Source organism: Phacochoerus africanus, chromosome 6 (assembly GCF_016906955.1).
Source record: "Phacochoerus africanus isolate WHEZ1 chromosome 6, ROS_Pafr_v1, whole genome shotgun sequence".
NCBI lineage: Eukaryota > Metazoa > Chordata > Mammalia > Artiodactyla > Suidae > Phacochoerus > Phacochoerus africanus.
This window is the reverse complement of record NC_062549.1, coordinates 50,705,686-50,731,884: the sequence shown is the minus strand read 5'-3', so window position 1 is coordinate 50,731,884 and position 26,199 is coordinate 50,705,686. Positions and strand designations below refer to the sequence as shown.

At 37.3% G+C, this 26,199-nt stretch overlaps 2 protein-coding genes across 7 annotated transcripts in view; one reads left to right on the top strand and one right to left on the bottom strand.

Moving 5' to 3' along the window:
* The window catches only part of WWP1 (WW domain containing E3 ubiquitin protein ligase 1), a 112,439-nt gene that overhangs the window by 84,898 nt on the left and 1,342 nt on the right, over positions 1–26,199 (top strand). For all 4 annotated transcript variants that reach the window (XM_047783653.1, XM_047783655.1, XM_047783651.1 and 1 more), the window contains 10 exons: positions 355–430; positions 533–604; positions 4,011–4,099; positions 8,714–8,873; positions 13,049–13,182; positions 13,271–13,411; positions 13,999–14,119; positions 18,340–18,444; positions 20,841–20,937; positions 21,349–21,421. In XM_047783653.1, the coding sequence (XP_047639609.1) occupies positions 355–430; positions 533–604; positions 4,011–4,099; positions 8,714–8,873; positions 13,049–13,182; positions 13,271–13,411; positions 13,999–14,119; positions 18,340–18,444; positions 20,841–20,937; positions 21,349–21,421 (1,068 nt within the window). The remainder of the gene's footprint in view (positions 1–354; positions 431–532; positions 605–4,010; positions 4,100–8,713; positions 8,874–13,048; positions 13,183–13,270; positions 13,412–13,998; positions 14,120–18,339; positions 18,445–20,840; positions 20,938–21,348; positions 21,422–26,199) is intronic.
* Positions 20,782–26,199, bottom strand: part of RMDN1 (regulator of microtubule dynamics 1) — a 49,781-nt gene continuing 44,363 nt past the window's right edge. For all 3 annotated transcript variants that reach the window (XM_047783656.1, XM_047783658.1, XM_047783660.1), the window contains exon 10: positions 20,782–21,037. In XM_047783656.1, coding sequence (XP_047639612.1) covers positions 20,954–21,037 — 84 coding nt within the window. In that variant the 3' untranslated portion in view covers positions 20,782–20,953. The remainder of the gene's footprint in view (positions 21,038–26,199) is intronic.

The window sequence follows — 26,199 nt, the reverse complement described above, 5'->3', positions numbered from 1 at the left end:
CTACAGTTTACAAGAAAACTACCTGAAAGAGCCTCTGCTCTCTGGAGCCTCTGCCCGCCTGGGATTTGAAGTTTTCTTTGAAATAGTCAGTCGTTGACTTTAGTATTTTATTTAACTCACTTTTTTTTTACAAAAGATCTATCCATACACATGCCCTCCCTCTTCATTTTATATGTTGTGTGTCCTCATTGCTTGAATCTCTGTTGGCCCACTAAATATATCTTTACTTGTCTCCCAGCAAGTAACTTTCCTGTACTCATTTTTTGGACCCTGGTACACTCCAGTCACATACTGAATATTAAATATCCAGCTTTATTATGAATTATTATATAGTTTGTTTTTGTTTTTCTTTAGAACTAAAGGTGGCCCACAGATTGCTTATGAACGCAGCTTTAGGTGGAAACTTGCTCACTTCCGTTATTTGTGCCAGGTACTACGGTGGTAAATAAATCTTATGTTCATAATCATTTAGTTTTATCTTTACACAGTACATGCACTGTAACTTACATTACAATGTTATTTTTCTTTGTAGTCTAATGCACTACCCAGTCATGTAAAGATCAATGTGTCCCGGCAGACATTGTTCGAAGATTCCTTCCAACAGGTAAGAACGATTTTATCAGAATAAAATAGTACAGTCAGCCTTCTGTATCTGCAGCTACCACATCCGTGGATTCAACCAACTGTGGATAGAAACTATTCTGGGGTGGGGACAGACGGGACTCCAGAAAGTTTCTAAAGGCTAAATTTGAATTTGTATGCAAATTCAGGCATACCTCATTTTCTTGCACTTTGCTTTTATGTCACTTTTGCAGATAGGGTTTTTTACAGATTGAAAGTTGTGGCAACCTTGTATTGAGCAAGTCTCTTGGCACCGTTTTTCCAGCAGGATGTGCTCACTTGGTGTCCCTGTGTCACATTTTTGTGATTCTTGAATATTTCAAACTTCATTATTAAATTTATATATTGATCTGTGATCAGTAATCTTTGATGTATACTATTGCAAAAAGATTACAACTTTCTCAGATGATGGTTAGCGTTTTCTTAAACAATAAAATATCTTTTAATAAAGGTATGTATGTCTTTTTAGACATAATGCTAAACTTAATAGACTACATAGACTTATTAAGACTGTCTAGACTATTAAGTCGAGACTTAATAGACTACAGTATGATATAAATATAACTTTTACTCACACTGGGAAACCACAAAATTCATGTAATTTGATTTATTGTGGTATTCTCTTTATTGTAGTGGTCTGGAACCAAACCTGTAATATCCCCAAGGTATCCCTATATTTATGTAGTATTTATATTGCATTATTTATTATACATAACTGAGAAATAATTTAAAGTATATGGGAAGATAGGAGTTCCTGTCGTGATTCAGTGGTGGTTGCGGGTTCAATCCCTGGCCTTGCTCAGTGGATTAAGGATCCAGCGTTGCTGTGAGCTGTGGTGTAGGTCGCAGACGCAGCTCAGATCCCATGTTGCTGTGGCTCCGGTGTAGGCCGGTGGCTACAGCTCCAATTAGACCCCTAGCCTGGGAACCTCCATATGCCGCGGGAGCAGCCCTAGAAAAGGCAAAAAGACAAAAAAAAAAAAGCGTATGGGAAGATGTACATAGCTTATATTACTTGACTGTCCTTGGATTTTAGTATCTGTGGGGGTGTCCTGGAACCAACCTACCTTGGATATTGAGGGAAGATGTACAACTTGTCTCATTGTATTCTGTATATCCAAAGGGAGTTTTAGAATTTAGAAATTTGAAACCATTCAGAACACAACTCTAACAATGACTATCATTTACTCTGTGTTCATTATAATAATAGTCATAATAAATCCTATCATGTGTTGAGTGACTGCCATATGCTCGGCACTGGCATCTTATTTTCTTTTATTTATTTATGTAGTCTTTTTATGGTCGCACCCACGGCGTATAATGTTCCCAGGCTAGGGGTAGAATTGGAGCTACAGCTCCCGACCTATACCACAGCCATAGCAATGTGGGATCCGAGCTGTGTCTGTGACCTACACCAAAACTCACAGCAACACCGGATCCTTAACCTACTGAGCAAGGTCAGGGATCTAACCCGCTTCCTCATGGATGCTAATCGGGTTTGTTACCCTGAGCCCCAATGGGAACTCTGGCACTGGCTTCTTAGATTTATCATTTCATTTAATACATCCTCTCAACATCCTTTTGAGATAAACTCCTATCATTATCTCCATTTTACAGGCACAGGTACTTAGACTGAGAGACAAAATCATTCTACCATGAATTAGATTACTAAAATAAAGCTTAAACAGCTTCTGGAACAAGTTGACACATTTCGACACTTATTTTTCTAAGACTTTGTTAACTCAAGTCATGATAATACTACTAAATTAAAATTATATTGGTATATATACTATATTCTATTTAAATATTCCTTCGGTAACCCTAGAGTATTAATTCTCACCTCCTCTTGGTTTCTGGTTAAATGTCATTATTGCAAAGAGACAGTATTGGAGTAATCCATTTAAGATGGCTGTCCTCTGCTTACCTCCCCTTTCAGTCCTGTTGTAGCCATTTAATGGCACTTTATTCTTACTTGTAACACTTAACACCACTTGACACATTTCATTTATCTCCCGTATTAGAAGGAAGCTCCATGAAATCACAACTATTTTGTATACTGTTGTTATGCACAGTACCTAGAACAGTGCTTTGCACATAGCAAGTATTAATAAACATTTGGTGCATGAATAAATGAATGTGATAGGTCTCCTTTTCCTGAGTCATCAGCAGAATATTTAAAGATAAAAAATCAAAATATTGGGAGTTCCATGGTGGTCTAATGGTTAGGTTAGAGTGCTTTCACTGCTGAAGCCTGAGTTTAATCCCTGGTGTAGGAACTGGGATCCCACATCAAGCCACTACATACCACAACGAAGGGGAAGAAAAAAAAAAGATCAACAACAAAATCAAAATATTGTCTGTTATTTTTTTCTGATAAGAATTTTTCTTCTCAGTCACCTCCCAAAATATTACAGTAATGAACTAAAATTCTCTACGAAGGTGCACAGAAACTTTTATGTATACAACTCAAAATGAAATAGTAAGTCTCTGAAGTCACCAGTGTTCAAATCCTAGCTTCATTTTACCAGCTCTTGGAATTTAGACGCAACGCTTAACGTAGCTATTAAGTGTTATCAAAACTATTTTTGGTTGAAATTAACAAATTCTTAGGCTAGTCCCATGCTCTGTTTGAACTTCGCTTTAGTAAGTGCATATCTAAATTCATGGTAGATTTTACTTTGCTTTGTCCTTTGACTTGGGGAGAATCATGCTATGTGAGTCTGAGCCCATGGCTACGTGTGACATAGAGAACTGCCTGCTGGTGAGCTGTGTCCCCACCCAGACCACTCTTAGCTTTGGTTCTGACATATCTGTGGTGAAAGTAATTCATTTTTATCCAGAAGTAAAGCCTATTTACAGATTATAAAAATTTGTTATAGGTATTGTTTTAAGATACATTTTTTATGCTTAGTTTCATCATATAAGTAGTTCTTCATGATTGCTAATGCTAAGGAATTGAATGTGTAGTATAAGCAGGACCCAGAGCAATAGCTTCTGCTTCTCATTGTGTTGCTAGTCAAAACTTCCAAGTCACTTTTTACAAGATTTTGGTACAATTTGGAGAGTGACAGGAGAGGGAGTATTTTCTAACCTTAAAAACTTTCTGTCTAAACTGTTCCTCTCTTACTGATAACCCAAAGTAGAACTACCATTTAATATTGAAAGAGGGGAAAGAGATTGTATGAAAGTGAATCAGAGAAAGCTTAGTAGAGTAAGATACATCTTTGCTAGTTTGTGGAACAAATCAATTGCTCTCTCAAGTTAAAAATGTTGTGTAAGATAAGGGAATGTGTAATTTTGAAAATCCAGGTGAAATTTATACAAAATTGTTTTGGGAGAAACTTGTGTTATATATGAGTGTTCAAATATACACTTTTTGTTTTTAATAGATTATGGCATTAAAACCCTATGACTTGAGGAGGAGATTGTATGTAATATTTAGAGGAGAAGAAGGACTTGATTATGGTGGTCTAGCAAGGTAAAATAAACACATATATGCTTTCAAATAAGTGTATCTCCATTGTATGCAGTGGATATATTCTTGAAAAAATAACTTTTTTTCAATAAAAACTCAGAAATATTTTTAAAAACAAAAATTAAAATATTTGCAACAATTCTAGAGGTAACATTACCTTTATTATTATGTTGTTGTTTATGCTGTACATTTTTCTGCATATACAGTTGACCCTTGAAAACATGGGGGTTAGGGATGCCGACCCCTACATAGTCAAAAATCTGCATACTGCCATTTTTGCTGCAAAAACGAGAGTATGGGCTTAACAGATAGAAACTACTATACATACACAAAATAGATAAGCAACAGGGGTCTACCATGTAGCACAGGGAATTCAATACCTTGTAAAATCCTACCATGATATATGATCTGAAAAAAGTAACAATCACTTTACTATACACCTTAACACACTATTGTAAATCAACCATGCTTCAATTAAAAAAAAACAAAACAAAAAAAAACAGAGTTCTCTGGTGGCACAGCAGGTTAAGGGTCTCATGTCACTGCTTAGGGCTCAGGTTGTAGCTGTGGCTCAAGTTCGATCCCTGGCCCCAGAACTTCTGTATGCCCTGGGTTCAGCCAAAAAACAAAGCAAAACAAAATGAAACAAAGGAATTGATACATGAGTCACCCAAGAGCAGGAAGTTGAAACAGTTTAGATAGAATTAGGATTCAAAGTATTGTTCTTTTGATTCCACATCTCTAATTTAAAACAAACTTTTTCCCTCGCTTAGTTAATTTAAAGATTTGTAGAACTATATTTATTGAAAAAAATCCGCATATAAGGATACCTGCAAAAGTTCAAAAGCATGTTGTTAAGAGTCAACTGTATGTAATTTTGAAGAAATGTGTATACTACATATTTGCTATATTTTTAAACATTCGATCATACAGTGTGCACAATATAGCAGCTTGATTTTGTTGTTTTGTATATCATGGACATCTGTCCATATCATATGTAGAGCTAATACCAATGGTTGCACAATATTCCATTGTGTGGAGATGTCATAATTAATAGATCAGCATGCATATTTTTTGCTACTGTAAGTGTATGTTGGTTTTATATTTGTGTTTTTAATCCAGTCTGAATCCTTTTGAGAAAATAGTTTTCCATATTCACTAAATATGTTGTTAACAGATACTTGTGAAGCAGTATGAATAGAAAATCCTTTTTATTTAATTTTGTCCCTCAATTGCTTTGCCCAAACCTAATTTGATAGCAGTTTATTTTTTAGTAAAACACTTCATCAGATATTTCCAAAGAGTTAAACTTAATAACTTTTTAAACTCATATTTCACATGTACAGAATTATAAAATCACAATTTTAGTATAGCTGACTTTTGAAAAGAGATGTAGGACTGGCACAGCTGGTAGAAGTATATATGTGGCATTATAAGAGTTGATTGTATTTGTAATCTATCTAAACGTTTTTTCAGAAAGGAAACACTGCTTATCACAATGGATATTCATGTCACATCTATGTAATTTGTGTCAATTTCAGGAATGTTCAGACATTAAAAAAAAAGGTACACCTTAGAAATGAAATATGGTATTAGTTTTGTAGTATCTGACCTTATAACATTCATATTCTTGTCTGAACCTTTTTTTTTTTTGTCTTTTTGCTATTTCTTGGGCCACTCCTGCAGCATATGGAGGTTCCCAGGCTAGGGGTCGAATCAGAGCTGTAGCCACCGGCCTATGCCAGAGCCACAGCAACGCGGGATCCGAGCCGTGTCTGCAACATGCACCACAGCTCACAGCAACGCAAGATCCTTAACCCACTGAGCAAGAACAAGGATGGAACCCTCAACCTCATGGTTCCTAGTCGGATTCGTTAACCACTGCGCCACGACGGGAACTCCTGAACCATTTTTTACCTCAACTACTCGTGTTTTCTTTTATATCTTGATGGTTTTAATACATATAGTCAGTTACTCCACACCATGATTTTCTTATTCCCAAATTCTTTATTTTGATTTATGTATCAGTTTTGCTTTAATCAGTTCACAGGGGTGATACGTTCACACAGTTTTGTATGTTTGAGAATGTGTTTTCTGTTGCTTTTGTATTTAAACAACAACTTTACTTGATACAGATTTCTCACACAACACTAGTTTCTCCAGTGCTCTGTTGACATTGCTTCACTATCTTCAAGTATTGAATGGAAGCACTATGAAGTGGGAGGCCAGCTCCTGGCAGGAAACATTTTTCCTCAGGGTACCCACACAGTCCTTTTCATTGAAGTTCACTGATTTCATTGTTGATTGTTTTATATCTTTTTAAAGGAACATATTAAGATCTTCCTTAATTTAAGGGAAATTTTCTTCTATTATGTCTTTGAATATTTTTTCTGTTCCATTTGTTCCATTTTTCTTCAGGAACATCAGTCATGGGTATGTGGAATCTCCTTTGTCTTACATGTCTGTCCTCTTTTCTCTGATCATTTTTAATCTTTGTGCTTTTTCATTTTGTTTTGATTTTTCTCAAACCTATCCTCATGTCACTGTTGCAGTACTGCCCTACGTTTAGCTGCTTCTAATGTGATTTTTTTCTTCATTAGCGGTTTTACTGTTTTCTTCTGTAGGCTCTGCTAGCTCATTTGTCTAATAATTTTTTCAGCCTCTTGTAACTCTTTGAGAGTATAGAGAAAGAAATGATGAAAGAAAACTCTTCCACCTCTTGCTAGTTAGAATTTTATTTTCTTTTTTCCTAATATCAGGGTATTGGTTAAATGTCATGTCGTAGTCATTCTTTTTTTTTTCTTTTTTTTTTTTTTAAATACGTTCAGTTTTCTTTGGGCTGTTGTTTGCTAAAAGTGATCTGTAGCAACTGAGGATTTTATTTCTATGTGTTTGTGTCTAAACACATTTTTACTAGATTTGTTCAGTCCTCTTCCCTGGGTACATATCTTATTACTTCAGCCTCATCACAGCAGAAAGTTGACTTGGTCCAGCTATTACGTTGGGACTGGATTTTGTTTTATAAATCAGTGTTTTATCATTTCTCAGTTGATTTTGTTTAGGGACACCCTTCTCTACATTTCAGGCAGTTTCTAGGATTGTAGCGTAAACATTTTAGAAGAGCATTTGTAAATAGCCAGCATAGTGATGGTGTCCCCTGTTGTGATTTAAAATTTTTTTTACATTACTTGACAACATTAACAGAAGTCACTAGAATATGCTTAAGAATCAAGCTTTCTGGTTTCTCTTAAAAAACACAGCCCCACCTTCTCACATGGGTTTGGCTGAGTCAGCTGCTTCCCTGTAGGGTAGCATACATATTCTTTTCTGCTTGGTGCTTCCACTGCTGAATTTCTTTAGGACTACGATTGTTGCTCAGAAGTAATTCTTCCTTAAGACTGATAATAATTTTTATCAGGGATACAATGAGAGACGGGGGTTGTAGCTAAGTAGAGAATGTGAACCATTGCAGGGAAGGAAGCCCCTTAACTCACTCACTGATCACTGTAGGCATTTGAGTTTGGAACCCTGCATTAGAAGAAACTGCTGTTGAAGAGAGTCTTTTGCAAATTGAGTTTATTTTGTAACATAAATTACTAATCTCTTATATGTTGGGTTTTATATATTGGACTTTAAAAATGAGGCAAAACAGGTGGTAATAAGCTAGAAAATGCCTATCACATTTAAGGATTTCACCTTTTAAAATTTTAGTTCCAGGGAATTCCAGTCATGTCTCAGTGGTAACAAACCTGACTAGTATACGCGAGGGCGCAGGTTTGATCCTCATTCAGTGGGTTAAGGATCCAGCATTGCCGTGAGCTGTGGTGTAGGTCACGGACACAGCTCAGATCCCACTTTGCTGTGGCTGTGGCATAGCCTGGCAGCGGTAGCTCCGATTCAACCCCTAGCCTGGCAACTTCCATAGGCTGCACTCACGGCCCTAAAAAGCAAAAAATTTAAAAATTTAAAAATAAAATTTTAGTTCCATTTTTTTTAATGGATTGCCAATAAAATTAAAACTTTTGTAGTGGCAGTGCTGTGTATCTCAGTATTAGCAAATATTTATTAAAACCTACTGTACATAGATCCTAGGATGCATACGAGAGTTAAGGATACAGAAAAACATATAACATGTGACTTTTGTTTTTGAGGAGCTTATGGTCTGGTAGATGCGGCCAGTCAAATGCATAAAAACGAAAAATTTATGAGGTTTTTACCACAAATTAATCAGGGAACAATTCACTGAAATACACTGAAAATTGCTTCAAAAAATTGCTGAGGTGAAATGGATCCAAGTTGGACTTGAAAGAAAAAAGTGGGATCCCCATAGACTGAGTTGAAGTTGAGGATTAATTCCCAGATGAAAATAGAGCATAGGAATAAGCATGTTAGACATGTGAAACACCGAGTTTATAGTTTGGCAACATGGGAACTGGCAGGTAGCTTGGAGTGGAGGGCTGCATTGTAAAGAGACTTTTGTGGAGGGCTGAGGAATGGACAGCGGAATTCTTGAAGGCTTTTGAGCTGAGGTATGTTATGTGTATGAGTGTGTTTAAGATCTGTTTTTAAATTCATATATATGGGTGCTAAAAATAATGTTGACTCGTTTTCTTGTAGAGAATGGTTTTTCTTGCTTTCACACGAAGTTTTAAATCCCATGTATTGCTTATTTGAGTATGCTGGAAAGAACAACTACTGTCTACAGATAAATCCAGCATCAACCATCAACCCAGACCATCTTTCATACTTCTGTTTCATTGGTCGCTTTATTGCTATGGTAAGTTCTGACCTTCTGCTATCTATTCATTCATTTTTTATTTATATTTTGCTTATTTCAAAAGTATTTTAAAGAGAGGACTTTAAAAAAATGATACTCATTATTATCCTTGGTTATGTGTGTTTACAAGTTTTGTTATCAAGGAATTTTGCCTAAAGGGTATCAAAATACAGGTATTTTTGAGTACATGTGTGAAGTCAAGATTATGAAGATTATTGATTGAGCCACTTGGTCTTTAAAAGTCCTGTCATTTAAGCCTAATGATAGTATGGTCACTTTTATAAAAGGAAAATCTGAGTTTATAATAATTAAACTTGGTTGATGCTTTAGGAAATTTTAGAGCTTTGCAGAAGCTCTTGTGAAACTGTAGTCTTCTTGAGAAGTGTTTGTATTTATTTATTTGCACTTTATTCATTCACTCAGCAAATATTCGTTGAGCACCTACAATGGCATCATAGTATGAGAAAGATGAAACCATGAAAAAAAGGCACAGTCCCTGTTCTCAGGGATCTGAATTCTGTTAGAGGGAGACAAATAGTAAATAAATATATTGCTGAGGACAAGGGGGTGTTTTTCTTTTATATATAGTATAATTAGAGGAGGCCTCTCTGATGGATAACATATGAACAAAAAAACAAGAAAGCAAGGGGTTGAGTCATGCATATATTTTGAGAACATCATTATAGGCATTGAAACATCAAGAAAAAGGCCTTTAAGTGGAGGTACATCTTTGAAAATATCACGGCTGAGCAGAGTGTCTGAGAGAACATGTATGGAAGATGAGGTTGAGAGGTACTGTGTGGGATCTTTAGGAAAGTAGCATAATGTGACTTAGATTTTATTAAGCTCAGTTGGCTGCTGTGTAGAAAGAGACTATAAATGAAGTCAAAGGAAAGCAGGAGTAGAAGTGGAAGACCATTTGCAACTGGTGAGAGTTGATAGTGACTTGGACTTGATTGGAAGAGAAGCAGTAGAGGTAGTGAGAAGTGGTTTGGATTCTGGATATATTTTGTAGGTAGAGCTAACAGGGTTTTCTGTTAGTTTAGATGCAAGTTGTGAGCAAGAGTCAAGTACAGCACTAAAGTGTGTGTCTGGCTGCAGTTGCCATTTCCCACGATGGCAGAGTTGTGGCAAGAGCATATTTGGGGGGTGGAGAGAATCATGCATTGGGATTTGGTTTGTTTAAGATACCTCCAGTATTCAAGTGGAGATGTGGATTAGGTAGTTGGATACACAAGTCCAGCAGTGAGAGGGTATCTAGGTAAGCCTATGCAATTGTTTAAAGAATAAGTGTGGGAGTTCCTGTCGTGGTGCAGTGGTTAATGAATCCGACTAGGAACCATGAGGTTTTGGGTTCCATCCCTGCCCTTGCTCTGCGGGTTAAGGATCTGGCGTTGCCGTGAGCTGTGGTGTAGGTTGCAGACGCGGCTCGGATCCTGCGTTGCTGTGGCTCTGGCATAGGCCGGTGGCTACAGCTCTGATTCGACCCCTAGCCTGGGAACCTCCATATGCCGTAGGAGCGGCCCCAGAGATGGCAAAAAGACAAAAAAATAAAAATAAAAAAATGAAGAATAAGTGTGGACAGAGAAAAAGTTTAAAGACATCAACAATAAGTTGGGGAAATAGGAGTTCCCGTTGTAGTGCAGAGGAAACGAATCCAACTAGGAACCATTAGGTTGAGGGTTCAACCCCTGGCCTCACTCAGTGAGTAGGTTAAGGATCTGGCATTGCCCTGAGCTGTGGTGTAGGTCGCAGATGTAGCTCAGATCATGAGTTGCTGTGGCTGTGGTGTAGGCTGGCAGCTGTAGCTCTGATTTGACCTCTAACCTGGGAACTTCCATATGCTGCAGGTGCGCCCCTAAAAAGCTAAAAATAAAAAGTAAAAGAAATAAGTTGGGGAAGTAAGCAACCAGCAAAAGGGCTGAGGCAGAGGAGGAGGAAGGAGAAACAAATAAGAATGGTTTCCTGAAGAGGAAGAAAGAATTTGAAAGTATGTTTCAAGAAGGAAGAAGTAATCAACTGTGTCAAATGCTGGTAGGCTGAGCAAGATGAGGCCTGAGAAGTAACCCATTTGATTTGGCCAGATGAGTGATATTCAGGAGCAGTGGAATTGAAAGATTGATGGGCATGAAATCAACAGAGTGGAAGGAGAAATGGAAACAATGAATATAAACAAATCTTTTAAAGAAGTTTGCTGTAAAGGCTCATAGAGAAATTGGGCATTAACTAAAAGTAGGTATGGAACCAAAAATGGGAGATGAATAAAATGTTTATATTCTGATAACGATCAAGTAAGAGAAGGAAGAATTTGATGAGGCAAGGAGATAGGGAATATGGAAACAATGCCCTTGAGTGGGGAGCAAGGAGATCTGTCTAGTGTAGATAGAAGGTTAATAGATAGCTTCTCCATAATGGGTATATAGATTCAGATGCTAGTAGTGAGCAGATGTGATGGAACACACAAAATCTCTTACGATACCTCTGTCTCCTCAGTGAAGTAGAAAGCAAGATCAGTTAGCTCAGAGTGAGGAGGTACTGAGGAATGAAATAGTCATCTAGGAGAGTGGGAGACGGAATGAAATGGGTATAGGTGATTCTCAGGCAGCACTACGCTTCCAACCTGAGGCTGCTGGTCATGAGCCTGCAGCATGGTTGCATGTGCACTTCTGGCACGTCCCACTGCCCAAGCACATGTATGGAGTTGGTTGACAGTTATATTTAGCTAGAGTTTGGTTTTACCAAAAATATAAAAGTATACTGTATTTTTATATACCTTTATACTGGGGAGGCAGCATTTGAAGGTAAATAAGGGAGTAATTTTAATGATTGACAATGGAATCTGAACTGAGGGGAAAAATAACTTTGTAAGAGGGCTGAGAGACAGAGGCAAGATCACAGGTTCCATGGGTTTTTTTTTAGATCTCAGTAGGGTCAGAAATCGCTGGTGTTATTACTAAAAGCAGTGAGCTGGAAAATCAGGTGCTGTTTGGAATTGACTTGAAGGAATTTTAGTTAGTGCTAATAACAGAATCTAAAGTATGGTGTTGAGAATATTTAGGTAAGTTAAAGACTAATAAGATCATGGGAAGGACCAAAATGCCAGGGTAGAATCAGCAGCATGGGAGTTCCTGTTAGGGCGCAGTGGGTTAAGAATCCAACTGCAGTGGCTCAGGTTGCTCTGGACGTGCAGGTTCAACCCCCAGCCCAGCACATTTGGTTAAAGGATCCTGCATTTTCGCAGCCAAGGCTCAGATTCAGTTGCTGGCCCAGGAATTTCCATATGCCAGGGGTGTAGCCATATAATTTAAAAAAAAAAGAAAGAATCATGAGCATGATGTTCAAGTCTTCAGAATGATGATGGTCATGTTGGGTTTGGGCTTGAAGGCTAGGGTGGCTTAGAGAGGAGAAATTAGTGATAAGTAACACCCACCCCACTTGCAAGCCTGGTGACATGAAAAGGAGAGAGAAACAGCCACCTACCCCTCTAGAGGGTTTGAGAGGAAGCACAGTGCCCAGAAAAATGCCAAATTTCTGGTAGAGCAAAATAGCACAGGATCTTCAAAGAGAGTTGAGGGTGTGGGGGATTTTGCTAGTGATAGATTTTGCTAGTGCCAGCACATTAGATGGTTTTGAGAGTTTGGGGAGTTGTGAGACGTGAAATCAGATTTTGAGGTAACAAGCAGATGGTGGTGAGAGTCAAGGGGTGGGGATCTGGGGCCTCTTGTGTTGGCTTTTGTGAATGGGGTTAAAGGCATGATGGGTTTAGTCCTGAAAAATCTCTTAGGAAAAGGCAGCTGTAGGAGAAGAAAGGAGTGGAGAGGGGTCTTTCATTTCTGCATCCAGGGGCGGGGGGCGGGTTGTAATTCATGAAACATATTAGAAATAGTGAGACTTGGTAAAGCTCCTTTATCTTCCTCTTTTATAGTTACTGAAAGGACATGATATAGCTGAGTATTTGATCTCAGTTAAACAGATTCAATTTTAACTCTGTAAAGTGTTTTTCATACTTAGCATATTATATAGTATTTTAGTTGTCATGATTTATGCTGATTACTTAGTAAGTACTATTTTTTGCCTGTAAAACCTCATGATTTTTCTTGCTACCATTATGCTCTGAGTAAGAAATTGGTTGTTTTATCATTTTTTTAAGTAAAGTTTTTTGTTTTTCTTGTCAGGCACTTTTTCATGGAAAGTTTATTGATACCGGTTTCTCCTTACCCTTCTACAAGCGTATGCTAAGTAAAAAACTGACTATTAAGGATTTGGAATCTATCGATACTGAATTTTATAACTCCCTTATCTGGATAAGGTTTGAAGATTTATCTTTCAATAAGGTATTTTCTTGAAACTAGTTTACATATCTTGTTAATTAGTGGTTATATATTTATATCACCTAGAGACAACAACATTGAAGAATGTGGCCTAGAAATGTACTTTTCTGTTGACATGGAGATTTTGGGGAAAGTTACTTCACATGACCTGAAGTTGGGAGGTTCTAATATCCTGGTGACTGAGGAGAACAAAGATGAATATATTGGGTAAGGTGATACATCTGATTGATCTTCATTTCTGGAACTGCTAGGGCAGGCTAGAACTCTGTCTCTACCTTTACCTTTATCCATGTTCACTCCTTTAGGAAGTTGTTCCATGTTCGTTCCCTCTTTCACTTACCCTTTTTAATCATTTTTCTCTCTACTTAGTTCTCAACCGAACCGATGTTCTTGAAATAAGAGAATAAATGGCCTTTACTTTCCCACCGCCACTTGCTGTATGCATCCTACCTTTGTCCTGGTCAAAAATCAGAGAACATTGGTGCTAAGAAAAGCCTTTCCATTTCCAGATGAGGAGACAGAGGCTCTCTGTTTCAGTAGCAGAGCCACACCTTGACTAGCACTCTGATGCTCACTTCCTGTTCCATCTCACTTTGCCCTTTTCACTTACCTTTTAATAGTTCTCACCACAACCTCTGTTTTGAAACTGTGTTCCCTTATATTCTGTGATCCATTTACAGCATAGTGATTTTCTTCACTTTCTCTTTTAACCGTGGTTAAGAAGGTTTTTCTGTTTTTAAGCCTTTTATGTCACACACAAATTACATATTTTTAAATCCTGTCTTTATTTTCAGCTTAATGACAGAGTGGCGTTTTTCTCGAGGAGTACAAGAACAGACCAAAGCTTTCCTTGATGGTTTCAATGAAGTTGTTCCCCTTCAGTGGCTGCAGTACTTTGATGAAAAAGAATTAGAGGTTAGGGTCTTTTATTTTGCTATTATAGGGAATGTTAATGGGAGGAGGGTTGTTATGCTTTAAAAAAGAATGTTCACACATTTTAAAATCATGTGGCAGAAATCTTCAGTCCTCTTATTCATCCATATGTTTAGGGTGTGTTAAATCCCAGCCCTGGGTAAGGGTCCTAAGTTCTCAAAAATTTGATGATGTCATGGGCACAAAATCATCAATCAGTGCCAGCTGTCAGAGCTCCTAAAGAGTCAGTGCCACCTTATTAATAATTTGGAGAACTTTATGAAATCCTAGTTTAGTAGTGAGTTGCCCCAAAGATTAAATTTTTAAGTCATAAGTTCATAGTGGTCCTAACTCAAATGTATTTAAAATTGTTAGAAATAGGAGTTCCCGTCGTGGCGCAGTGGTTAACGAACCTGACTAGGAACCATGAGGTTGCGGGTTCGGTCCCTGCCCTTGCTCAGTGGGTTAATGATCCGGCGTTGCCGTGAGCTGTGGTGTAGGTTGCAGACGCGGCTCGGATCCTGCGTTGCTGTGGCTCTGGTGTAGGCCGGCGGCTACAGCTCCGATTCAACCCCTAGCCTGGGAACCTCCACATGCCGCAGGAGCGGCCCAAAGAAATAGCAAAAAAATAAAATAAAATAAAATTGTTAGAAATATATCTAATTTTCTTTTTTCTCTTTTTCTTTTTTTTTTTTGGTGATAAAATACACGTAACATAAAATTTACCATATGGAACCTTTTTAAGTGTACACTTCAGTGATGTTAAGTATATTTACATTATTGTGCAACCAATCTCCAGAACTTTTTCATTTTGCAAAACTGAAACTCTATACCAATTAAACACCTCCCTATTTCCTCTTCCTCCCGAGCCCCTGGCAGCTACCATTCTACTTTCTGTTTCTGAGTTTGACTAACTCTTGTTACTTAATATAAGTGAAATCATACAATATTTGACTTATTGTGACCAGCTTGCTTCACTTAGCATAATGTTCTCATGGTTCATCCATTTTGTAGCATGTGTAGTTTTTTTTTCCCCTTTTTTTTTGGCCACGCCCACAGCATGGGACGTTCCTAGTTCAGAGTTCGAACCTGCACCACAATGGTGACCCAAGTCACAGCATTGACAACACTGGATCCTTAACCCACTGAGCCACCAGGGAATTCCTTCTTTTCTTTTTAAGATTGAATAACATTCCATTGCATGTACATACCACAGTTTTGTTTATCCATTCACCAATCAGTGAATCTTTGTGTTGCTTCCACCTTCTGGCTATTGGTGAATAATGCTGCTACGAACATGACTGTACAAGTATCTCTTTGAGATCCTGCTTTCATTTCTTTTGGACATATAGCCAGGAGTGGTATTTATGGATCATATAGTAATTCTCTATTTAACTTTTAAGGAACTCTCACACCGTTTCTATAGTGGCTGCACCATTTTACATTCCCACAAAAAGTATACAGGGCTTCTAACTTTTCTACATCTTTGCCTATACTTGTTACTCTCTGTTTTTTGTTTTTTTTTTTTAAATAGTAGCCAGTCTAATAAGTGTGAGGTAGTAGCTCACTATGGTTTAGATTTGTATTTCCCTAATGATTATGTACTGTGAATTCTTGAAGTCTTCTTTCCCCACATAGATTAGAATATAGGCAGGGTGTTGGGACAGTGCTTTGCATTTCCTCTCTGCCTCCTTTGGGAGCAATATTTTAACTTCAGCTTCCTTGGGTCCTCAGTTTTGTTCATGTAATCAAATGTGCATATGGGAAATTAACATTTTAAATTCTGTACATCAGTATTCCTATGTAGAAATTGGCCTCTTAGAAACTGACATGGGAAGCATATGGAATACAGGACTCTAAGCCTGAATGACATGTAGACTATCTAAACCCGATTAACATCTCCTTCTTAATACCTTGCTTACACACATTAGCAGAAACACATTAGTAGAACAAAAGATATTTTTGAGGGTAATATTAACCATTTTTTAAATTGCCAACTTTATTAAGACTCTGAAGAAAATTAGGCAATTTTGTATTCTCAAAATTCATGCACCTAAAATATTCCATGCCCCAAGTTGAGAACTCCTGTTTTAGAGGCCCACTCAGTGAAAGAGTGATATTGTGGCAAGAGCCTGTCATTAAAGCAGAGATGAGACTGAAACAGTAGATCAAGAAAGATATTAATAGGCGGTTACTTCTATATTACCCTTGGTAGCATTTATAGTCTTCTTACATAGAGCCTTGTGAAATAGTTTGGTTATATGATAATTTTCTTACACATATATGGAGACCAAAACCTTTATTGGTAACTGATTTGCCTTTAGCTCACTGTGTAGAGCTGTGAGGAAATAGAGATTTTTGTTTGTTTTGCTTTGTCTTGGTTTTTATTCCTCTTGTTCTTTTACTCCCATTATCTCTCTTAACCACAAATAATACTATGATAAGGGATATTCACACCATTATTCACAATATTAGTTATTCATAATCATGCCCATTTTTACAGTTTAAATTCTGTTTTAACCTTAAGAATCTATAACAGTCATTCTTTTTATAAACTCTCATAAACCCTGGGCAACTTTTCAATTTGATAAAGGACATCAACAAAAAAGATAAATCCTAACATTCGAAATGGTGGTACTTGGGAGTTCCCATCGTGGCTCAGTGGTAACGAACCCGACTAGTATCCATGAGGACGCAGGTTCGATCCCTGGCCTCACTCAGCGGGTTAAGAATCTGGCATTGCTTTGAGCTGTGGTGTATGTTGCAGACTCGGCTTGGATCCTGCATTGCTGTGGCTGTGGTGTAGGCCAGCAACTGTAGCTCTTATTTGACCCCTATCCTGGGAACTTATATATGCCATGAGTGCAGCCCTAAAAAGACATATATACATACACAGTGGTACCTTGACTGTTCCTCATTAAGATTGGGAACAAGGCGAAGATGTCCATGCTCCACTTCTATTCTGCATTGTATCAGATTCCCAAGCCACTGCACATGGAAATCAAATGTATGTTCACACAAAGCCTCTTCCATAAATGTTCATCACATCTTTATACATCAAAACCAAAAATTCTAAAGTAACCTAAATGTTCATCAAGTGAATGGATAGGAGTTCCCACTGTGGTTCAGTGGGTTAAGGATCCGACTGTAGTGGCTTGGGTATCTGGTTGATCCCCAGCCCAGCACAGTGGGTTAAGGATCCCATGTTGCTGCAGCTGTGGCGTAGGTCACATCTGCAGCACGGATTCAATCCCTGGTCTGGGAACCGTATATGCTGCAGGTACAGCCAAAAAAAAAAAACCCAAAACAAGTAAATAGATAAATAAATTGTTGTATATTTATATAATGAAATACCACGCGGCAATATGAAACTGCTGGTACCTGCAATATGGGTGAATCTCATAAATACTTTGCTGAGCGGGAAGAGAAAACGGTTTGGGGGGCGTGTAGTATATCTTAATAGTCTCAAAAATCCAATCTGTGTTGAAATTCCTGATTACCTAGAACTAAAGATGAGGATGGTGGTTTTAACTGCAAAAAGGACACAGTGGAAATATTATACATCTTGATCGTGGTGGTGGTTTCACAGGTGTTTACAGCTATCAAAATGGATCTAACACTGTACTTAAAATATGCACATTTTATTGTATGTAAATTATAGATCATAGTTGCTTTATGAGAAGTAAATTAAGTATTACACTATTTATTTCATTATGCCCCAAATAGTTTCATCCCATATATAGTAAACTGGGGTGATTTGAAAATTTCACAAATGTAAAATGCTTTATCTGCTGGATAAATGAGTAACAGGAAGTCTGTGTATTTTTAATTAGAAATGGCTAAGGTAGCATAGGTGTAAAAAAAAAAAAGAACTGGAGGTATATGTTTGAAATGTATCGATAATTTGGATATCTTACTTGGGATATATTTATAGTAAAAGATACATTCTGTTTTGGCACAGCTAATGTTTTCCTTGAAGAATAGTTACTTTAAATGTTTTCAGTTTAAGTTCAGTAAACATGGGGAAGATAAAGTACCAAAGAATTCTGCATGCTAAATTGCTACACATTTTGCTGAATTTATTACTGTGATCATTATTTGACATACACATGGTTGTTCACAAAATTATGTATGTGCATAGCTGTGCATTAGCGGATTCTAGTCATATGGTTACTCTCTTCACTAAATCTGTTCTGTGACCTGATACCATGCTCCTTTCCCAGGTTATGTTGTGTGGCATGCAGGAGGTTGACTTGGCAGATTGGCAAAGAAACACCGTGTACCGCCATTACACAAGAAATAGCAAGCAGATCATTTGGTTTTGGCAGGTATTTGCTTTTATATTTTTGAAACAAAGTACTCAAAGTGTTTTCTAATAAAACAGGGGTTTAAAAAGAGTTCATTTTTTAAGTTAAAACTGCTTTGGGACATGATATTTATTAGTCTTTGAATTTTAAATTAGAAGTGGACAGTGTGAACACTTGTTAAAGGATTTTCCATTGATTATTTCCTAAATGAAAGAACAAATAGCCATCTTCTTTAAGTAACAGTGTAATGGTAACAGTTGTAGGTATAACATTTTTTTCTAGCAGTATGAAAGTATAAATTCTACTTACTACTAGAAGTAAATAAGGAAAATAAGGAAGTTTGTTTTTAATGAGAAATTATTTAATCCCTCTAAAGATGATAATATGCCAGGGAACTAGAAAAATCTAGAGAATAATATCCAAGAATGACTTTCTGTTCTTTCTTCTTTCCCTTCTCTTTCTCTCTACCCTTCTCTCTTCTTTTTCCTCTTTCTTCCTCTCCTTTTTTTTGTTTGTGTTTGCGTGTTCTTTGAGAATTTAAAATGTCTAGGTCAGAGATACTCTCCACCTAAATTAATTGAAATTCATTTCAACTTAGTAACTAAATATCTGGTTTCCTTGTGCTTTACCTGTTTAACTTTCAGGTGGAAAGCCTAGGATTTTGTATTATTATAGAAAGATTTTTCCAAAAGTTGCATCTTTTCCTAAGGATATGTCATGTGCTTATTACACCATACTCTCAAGAAGTGTGGACACTTCTAGAAATTTATTTTATAGATATACTTCACATATACAAAATGGCACATATCAGAATATTTATTGCAACATTAATGTTACGCTAATGGAGGCTGGAAATGCCTAAATGTCCATTGGGAGGACTAAGTGAATAAATTGTAATATATCCATTCTGTAATTCTATATACCTCATTGTCATTATCTTTCTTAATGCAAATTAACAGAATATTGGAGAGTGATATATTCCAATACAATATTAAGGGGAAAAGGAAGTTGTGTGTATTGTTTTGTTGAAAGGAAAATATACGGTCTGTGTAGTCGAAGTATGCTAGTGTCTGAATGCAGTGCAGAGGTACAGGGCACTCTAGCAACAGGAGGAGAGCTGACTCCTATATGTGGGGTGCTCTTCCCAGTGTGACCTTCTACTGCCCTGAGTTCCACATTGAATGTATCACCTTTTTGTAAAAAATAAACAAAAAGGAGTAACTCCATTTTCAAGCCTAAAACATCAGAATTGCATCAGGTGTCTGTAATCTTTCCTTTTAGGCTCTTTACCAGCTTTATCACTCCTTTTGTTCCCTGACTTTGTTTGGACATTTGTATCGATATACCTGAGGAACTTAAGCTTTGGATCATGCAAATCCAAATGAATAGTGTTTTCTAACTTGGGTTTGCAGTAGGGAAAGTAGTGAGGTTTATGCCAGGTCCGGTAATAAGTTCTATTTCCTTGTCTTGATGAAATATGTGCCTCAGCACAATTCTGCACAGAAACATTTTTGGTCATGATCAGCATAGCGTTTTTGTCTTAACATCTTATCCTAAGCTAAAGTTTAGTCCCTGTTTGTAAGATTCATTTCTGCTCTTAGAGTATCCCCCAAGTTCCTTGTCTTTAGGACACTCAGATCAGTTCAGATCGGTATTTCCCATTACCCATCTGTCTTCGCTTTGAAGAGATAGTCAGTGAACTACTTATATTTTTAGAATGCATGCTTCAGGTTTTCAGGTATGAAGAATAGAGTTGGGAAATGGTGTTTAGTAGAAGAAAACACCACAAATAAGAGTGGCAGTCGGGAAGTGTTCATTCGTATTTGGTAGCTTACAGGGGAGAACAGTAGTTGGCTCAGGTCAGGATTAACAGTGGTTTACAGCTCAGCCGGTTTGAGAAGGACAGATTCATCTCTCTAGTTCTCCCTTCTCTTATAGATACAGTGGGGATGCTAATTATAGTACCTATTTCATAATTTTGGTATGAGGGCTAAGTACATAGAAAGCCTAGAACACAGTGCATGGCAGGAGCCCTCCACAGGTGATAGCTGTAAAAGTGTAGCCCAGCCACATCTAAGCTACCTTTCAGTGGTCTGACCTTGGACACACGGCAACCTTTCTGGGCCTCCTTTCCTCTCTGTAAGATGGCTGTAATAATAATAGTGGCCAGCATATGGTGTAATTGTAAGGCTTAGTTGAAGTAAGATTAATCATCTACTTAGGATCATGCTTAGCCTTAATAAATGATAAATGCTACAACCACTTATATCACATGTGTTTTAAACCTACCTTCAGTGTTAAATTTCTTAGTCTTCTAATTTTCTGGAAGAAATTTAAGAATAATTTGTACTATTTCCATTACTGAAAAAAATCAAGTATTTATTTTATAGTAAAGTAAATTCGATTTTGTTACACAGTTTGTGAAAGAGACAGACAATGAAGTAAGAATGCGACTGTTGCAGTTTGTCACTGGAACCTGCCGTTTACCTCTAGGAGGATTTGCTGAGCTCATGGGTAAATGCATTTTCTCTCAAATAATTGTGATAATAATGGTGTTTAGACATTCAGCAGACTTGTACGTAAGGATTATTCTTCTGTGCTCTATGTAGGGCATCTACGAAAAGACAAATTAATGATTAATATCAAATACATTTCTAAGACAAAAATGAAAGTCTGCTCACATAGCCTGGCTGGCCATTGCTTTGTAAAGGGAGCGAGATTCTGTAGTGATACTTATCTTTCCACTTTGTAATTCTTATTGCTAGATCTCTGCACCAATAAACTTCTCTAGGCAGAAGCAATGTACACTGTAGTTTATTCTGTATCAGTCATGTTGACTATGTGACATGTTCTATTATTTGACTGGTTGTTAAAACTAAAAAGTTTAAAGGACTAGATAAATTCTGTCTTATTTTCCTGGTTTAGGAAGTAATGGGCCTCAAAAATTTTGCATTGAAAAAGTTGGCAAAGACACCTGGTTACCAAGAAGCCACACATGGTAAGTTCAAGAATCCTAAATAGGAAGGTGAATGCCAGAGCCTTTTTTAAAAAACAAATATAAGATCCAGTATAACTGCTTATTAATTAAAGTAGTCAGAATTTCAGTTTTGAAAACAGACTGATTAATATAGCATTCTGTAACTAAGCACTTTAGAATGATTGGTTAATATAAATACTTGAGAATCGTTTGATTCAACAAATATTTAAGAATACCCTTTAATAAGATTGAAGTGCTCCCTGCATTTTATGAAGTTTGTGTTCTCTTGGGGAAGGGGGCACAAAAAACAACCAACTATCTGCAAATTCTAGGTGTCTTTCAAAGGAAATCAAGAGGTTTCTGTAATAGAGAACACCTGGAGGGAAACTTCCTCTAGACTGGGTGCTCAGGGAGGTTTCTCGTTTAAGTTGGGTTTGGTAAACAGCAATGCTGTAGGAAGAAACAGGGGAAATGCATTCTTTGTACAGGGTCGCTTCCAGGGTCCCTTCTTACCTGAAGTTAAGAAATCTTTATTCACGGAAATAAGGATGACTTGGTATGAATGGAACTTAATGAATTGTGGTGGTGGGGAGGGATAAAAAGAATATGGAAGTGTAGGCAGGGGCTAAATTATGTAGAGCCTTACAGGTTATTATAAGGAATTTGATTCTAAGGACAATCAGAAGCCTTTGAAGAGTTTTAGATAGCAAATAATGAGGTCTAAGAAAAATCACTCTGGCCACAGAGGAGAGAGAATTGGATCCAAGAGTGAGCACAGGGAGATTACAGAACTGTTATAGTCATCCAGGCAAAAGATGGTATATGTATATGTGGTTCTTTCAGAAGGTAAAAACTATTTTCATATTAAACCAAATTTTTGCCTTTTTTATTCTTTTGTCATTTGCTTTATGGTGCTAAAACAGTGGTGGGTAAAACTGCTGTTGACTTAGCATATGTCAAGGCAATGGCACCAAACTGCTATCTCTGTACTTTTCAACACTGTACATTTGAAGTTGAAAGAAAAACCAGGCTTATTGAATGTTGTTCTCAATGAAATAGTAAAAAGTTTCATTAACTTCATTAAATCTTGACACTTGAAGTATTTATATGTAGATTTTTAACATTCTGTATGACAAAATGAGAAGTCTGCATAAAGCACTTTGGTGGCAATCTTGAGGGGAAGCTCTTAGGCAGTTTTTGAGGTAAAAGCTGAACAGCTTACTTTTTTTAAAAAAATGGAATATTCTTTTTACTTGAAGGAAGACAGAAAAACTGTTTATTCAGACTTTTTTCTTGAAAAGTAATGAATTAAGGGCATCACTTTAAGGAAAACAGCTTACAGCATTTGTTGGCTGATAAAAGTTGAGGTTTCAGGCAAAAATTAGAATTTTGGAAAACTTATATATGAGATTGACAGCTTCCCAAGACTTCTTTTTTTCCCCAATATTTGAAAATTATAACTAGGTGAACCAATGGATGATTATCCATTCAAAGTGCAAAATAAACCAATGATTCTACATAACAGAGTACAAAAAAATCTTTTTTTGCTTTTTAGGGCTGCACCCATAGCACATGCAAGTTCCCAGGTTAGGGGTCAAATAGGAGCTGCATCTGCTGGCCTTCACCACAGCCACAGCAGTGCTGGATCCTTAACCCACTGAGCGAGGCCAGGAATTGAACCCACGTCCTCATGGATACTAGTCGGGTTCGTTACCCCTGAGCCACAGCGGGAACCCCCAAAAGGTTCTTTGACAAGATTCCAAAACCCATGTTATGTGTAACCTTGTCAAGTGTAGTATTTTACTAAAGAATAATATCCACAATTTTATCTGCAAAAAATCACATAAGTGATCTCTGTTTTCTAACTACATGTCTTTATGGGGACACTTTTCAGGTACTTAACCCAAAACAATGTAGTGTGACAGAATAAACACACACACATGAGTATCAGAATATAGATGTCTTCTATTAAGTCAGACATGATTTGTAAAAATATATTTCAGAGTAAATGATTTTTTTTAATTTGTTTTATTACCTCATAATGTGGTAAATATCAGTACAAATAATTCACATAAACAAAAGTTCTTTGGGTTTCTCACTATTTTTAGTTGTGAAAAGGGATCCTATGACCAAAAACACTTGAGAACACCAACTTAAACTGGTCAGTCTGATAGAGGAGAGAATATTGAGATAGGGGACAGAGTTCATAACCAAAGGTGATAGAATTTGGATTCTGAGTATGAGTTAAGGAATTTGCCTTTGATAAAAGAACATTTCCTTTGTTATAACAGAAGAGGAAGGAGAGTTGGGTGTAAACTCTATATAGATTGTAGATTTTTGTTATTAAGTGTTGTTTTCTCTTTTCTCAAAGTATAAGGTGAGGTCACTGCTCATAACAATGAAGAAAGGAAAAACTTCTAAGGAGAAAGAAAGGGAGAGCTGTCAGGGTAGACAAGTATATACTACAGAAATATGGCTAAGAATCCTGAACAGTATTGGATCTACTAGTTTGTCTAAAGTGACACTAATTGACCTAGTTGTCAGATGTCCCTTGCAGTAATTTTCAGCTATTTGGGTACAAGGAATGAGAAAGTAGAAGGTTGAATTCATTAAGAGTTTGAATAAGTTCCAAAAGGGAGAGGCAGGGATTAAAAAGTATTGCCAGGTAGTGATTATAATAATGGACCGTGACCTCTAAAATAATTATAATGATGGGCTATGGATTAAGTAAAAAGTGAAGATAGGAAGGGTCTGAGAACAAGATAGGATGGTGAGACAGTAATGGGTTAATGGGTTGGCATTTTAAAACAAGTTCAGGAGTTCCTGTCGTGGCTCAGTGGTTAACGAATCCGACTAGGAACCATGAGGTTGTGGGTTCGATCCCTGGCCTTGCTCAGTGGGTTAAGGATCTGGCATTGCCGTGAGCTGTGGTGTAGGTTGCAGACACAGCTCGGATCCCACATTGCTGTGGCCCTGGTGTAGGCCATGGCTACAGCTCCAATTCGACACCTAGCCTGGGAACCTCCGTATGCCATGGGAGCAGCCCAAGAAATGACAAAAAGACAAAAAAAAAAAAAAAGCAGAAGTTCAAAAGAATGGATGGAACAATCTGAGATGAAGAACAAAGGTAGGGATTTAATTCACATCGGGGAAACATAATTGATGAGTATTGGGATAAACATTTAGATGATCCAGAAAGACTTGAGTTTTCACTAGTGATTATGCTAAGCAGGGCCATAATCTGTGGTGGACGCAGTGTCTTGATAATTCTTAGATTGGGTCTTTCTGCTCATCATCCCCAGTGCTTTGCTTAGTGAGGTGGAAGCTTTCAGGGCAGGGGTGCCTCAGGCTGTATATGTACTGTTCCCTTGGAGTCCCTGGGAAATGTATTGGTGCCTTCTCTTTTTATATATAATAAAATATTAGTAGCAAATTTTACTCAATACTGGAACTATAACAAAAGCTAAACTAAAACTTAAAGCAGTGTTCTGATATTCATAGTAAGTGCTCAATGAAAGATGAATAGATTTTAGTATATCTTTGTCCTTTTGTAAACCAGCACAAAACATAATGGCTAATGTCTTAAAATAGAACCCTGTTTGGGATATTTTTAAGTAATCCATTTCCTTACATATTTCAACTCAACATTAATTAAATGTCTACTCTATGCAAAAATGGATTTGTGTTGGGAGAGTAGAGATGACTCTGCCCTTGTGGATTTTAGAATCTAACAGAAGAAACTAGCCAGTCATAATGCAGAGTAAAATAAGTGCTAAAATAGAAATAAAAAGGGCTTATGGAGAGGGGAATTATTAAGTCTGTATAGCATGTTCAAGGAGAAATCTTGAAGGAAGTCGCAGCATTTGGACTGATAATTAGTAACATTTTTATAGGCAGAAAAGGATATTCTAGAACACAGGAGAGCTATAAGAGCATGGTCATAGAACAGATAAGTATGTTTAGAACTTTAAATAAGCTGATGGGGGTGCTCTTCCAAACAGCATAGGCTTTTTAAAACTGGTGTATTTTCTTAAAGTACCCCAGGCCGTGATAAAAGGCTAGATAGGTTGTGAAGAATTTTTTTTTTTTTTTAAATGGATGAAGGATCAGCACACAGGAAATTCTGATAAGAGATGATGGGAAAATACATACAGAGGAGATACTGGTAGCAGTAGTAATGATCAGGAGGGAAAGATAGGAGAGATTTGGTAGATAGAATGACAGACTGACAAAGGCAGTGACTGTCGGTATGGGGACTAAGATGTTCTGAAAAGAACATCATTTTAATTGGCTGCCTTGGTTCAAAAGGCTCTTTCTTGATTCTTAAATAGGAGTAGAGAGCAAGGGCAAGTAGGAACTGGTAAGAGCGGTAGAAGGGAACTGAATGATCTATAGATACCTTCCACATGAGAAAATGAAAGTACTAAAAGGTTTTCACTTCTCGGAGCTGTTTTCATTAGGCAGAAGTGGGAACAGGGCTAACCACTGTGGTGCAGTGGGTTAAGAATCCGACTGCAGTGGCTCAGGTGATGGTGGAGGCGCAGGTGTGATTCCCTGGCCCGGCACAGTGGGTTAAAGGATCTGGAGATCCTGCAGCTGAGGCTTGGATTCAGTCCTTAGCCTAAGAACTTCCATATGCTGCCGGTATGGCCATATTGTGGGGACCAAAACCCTGGACTCTGGAATCTCATCCAGCTACTCAGTGCTATATCTTTAAAAAGTGTTATTCCACACCTTAGTAAATAGTAAAACAATACATTGACATCTTAAGCATTTTTAATATTTTCTGTATTTCATCA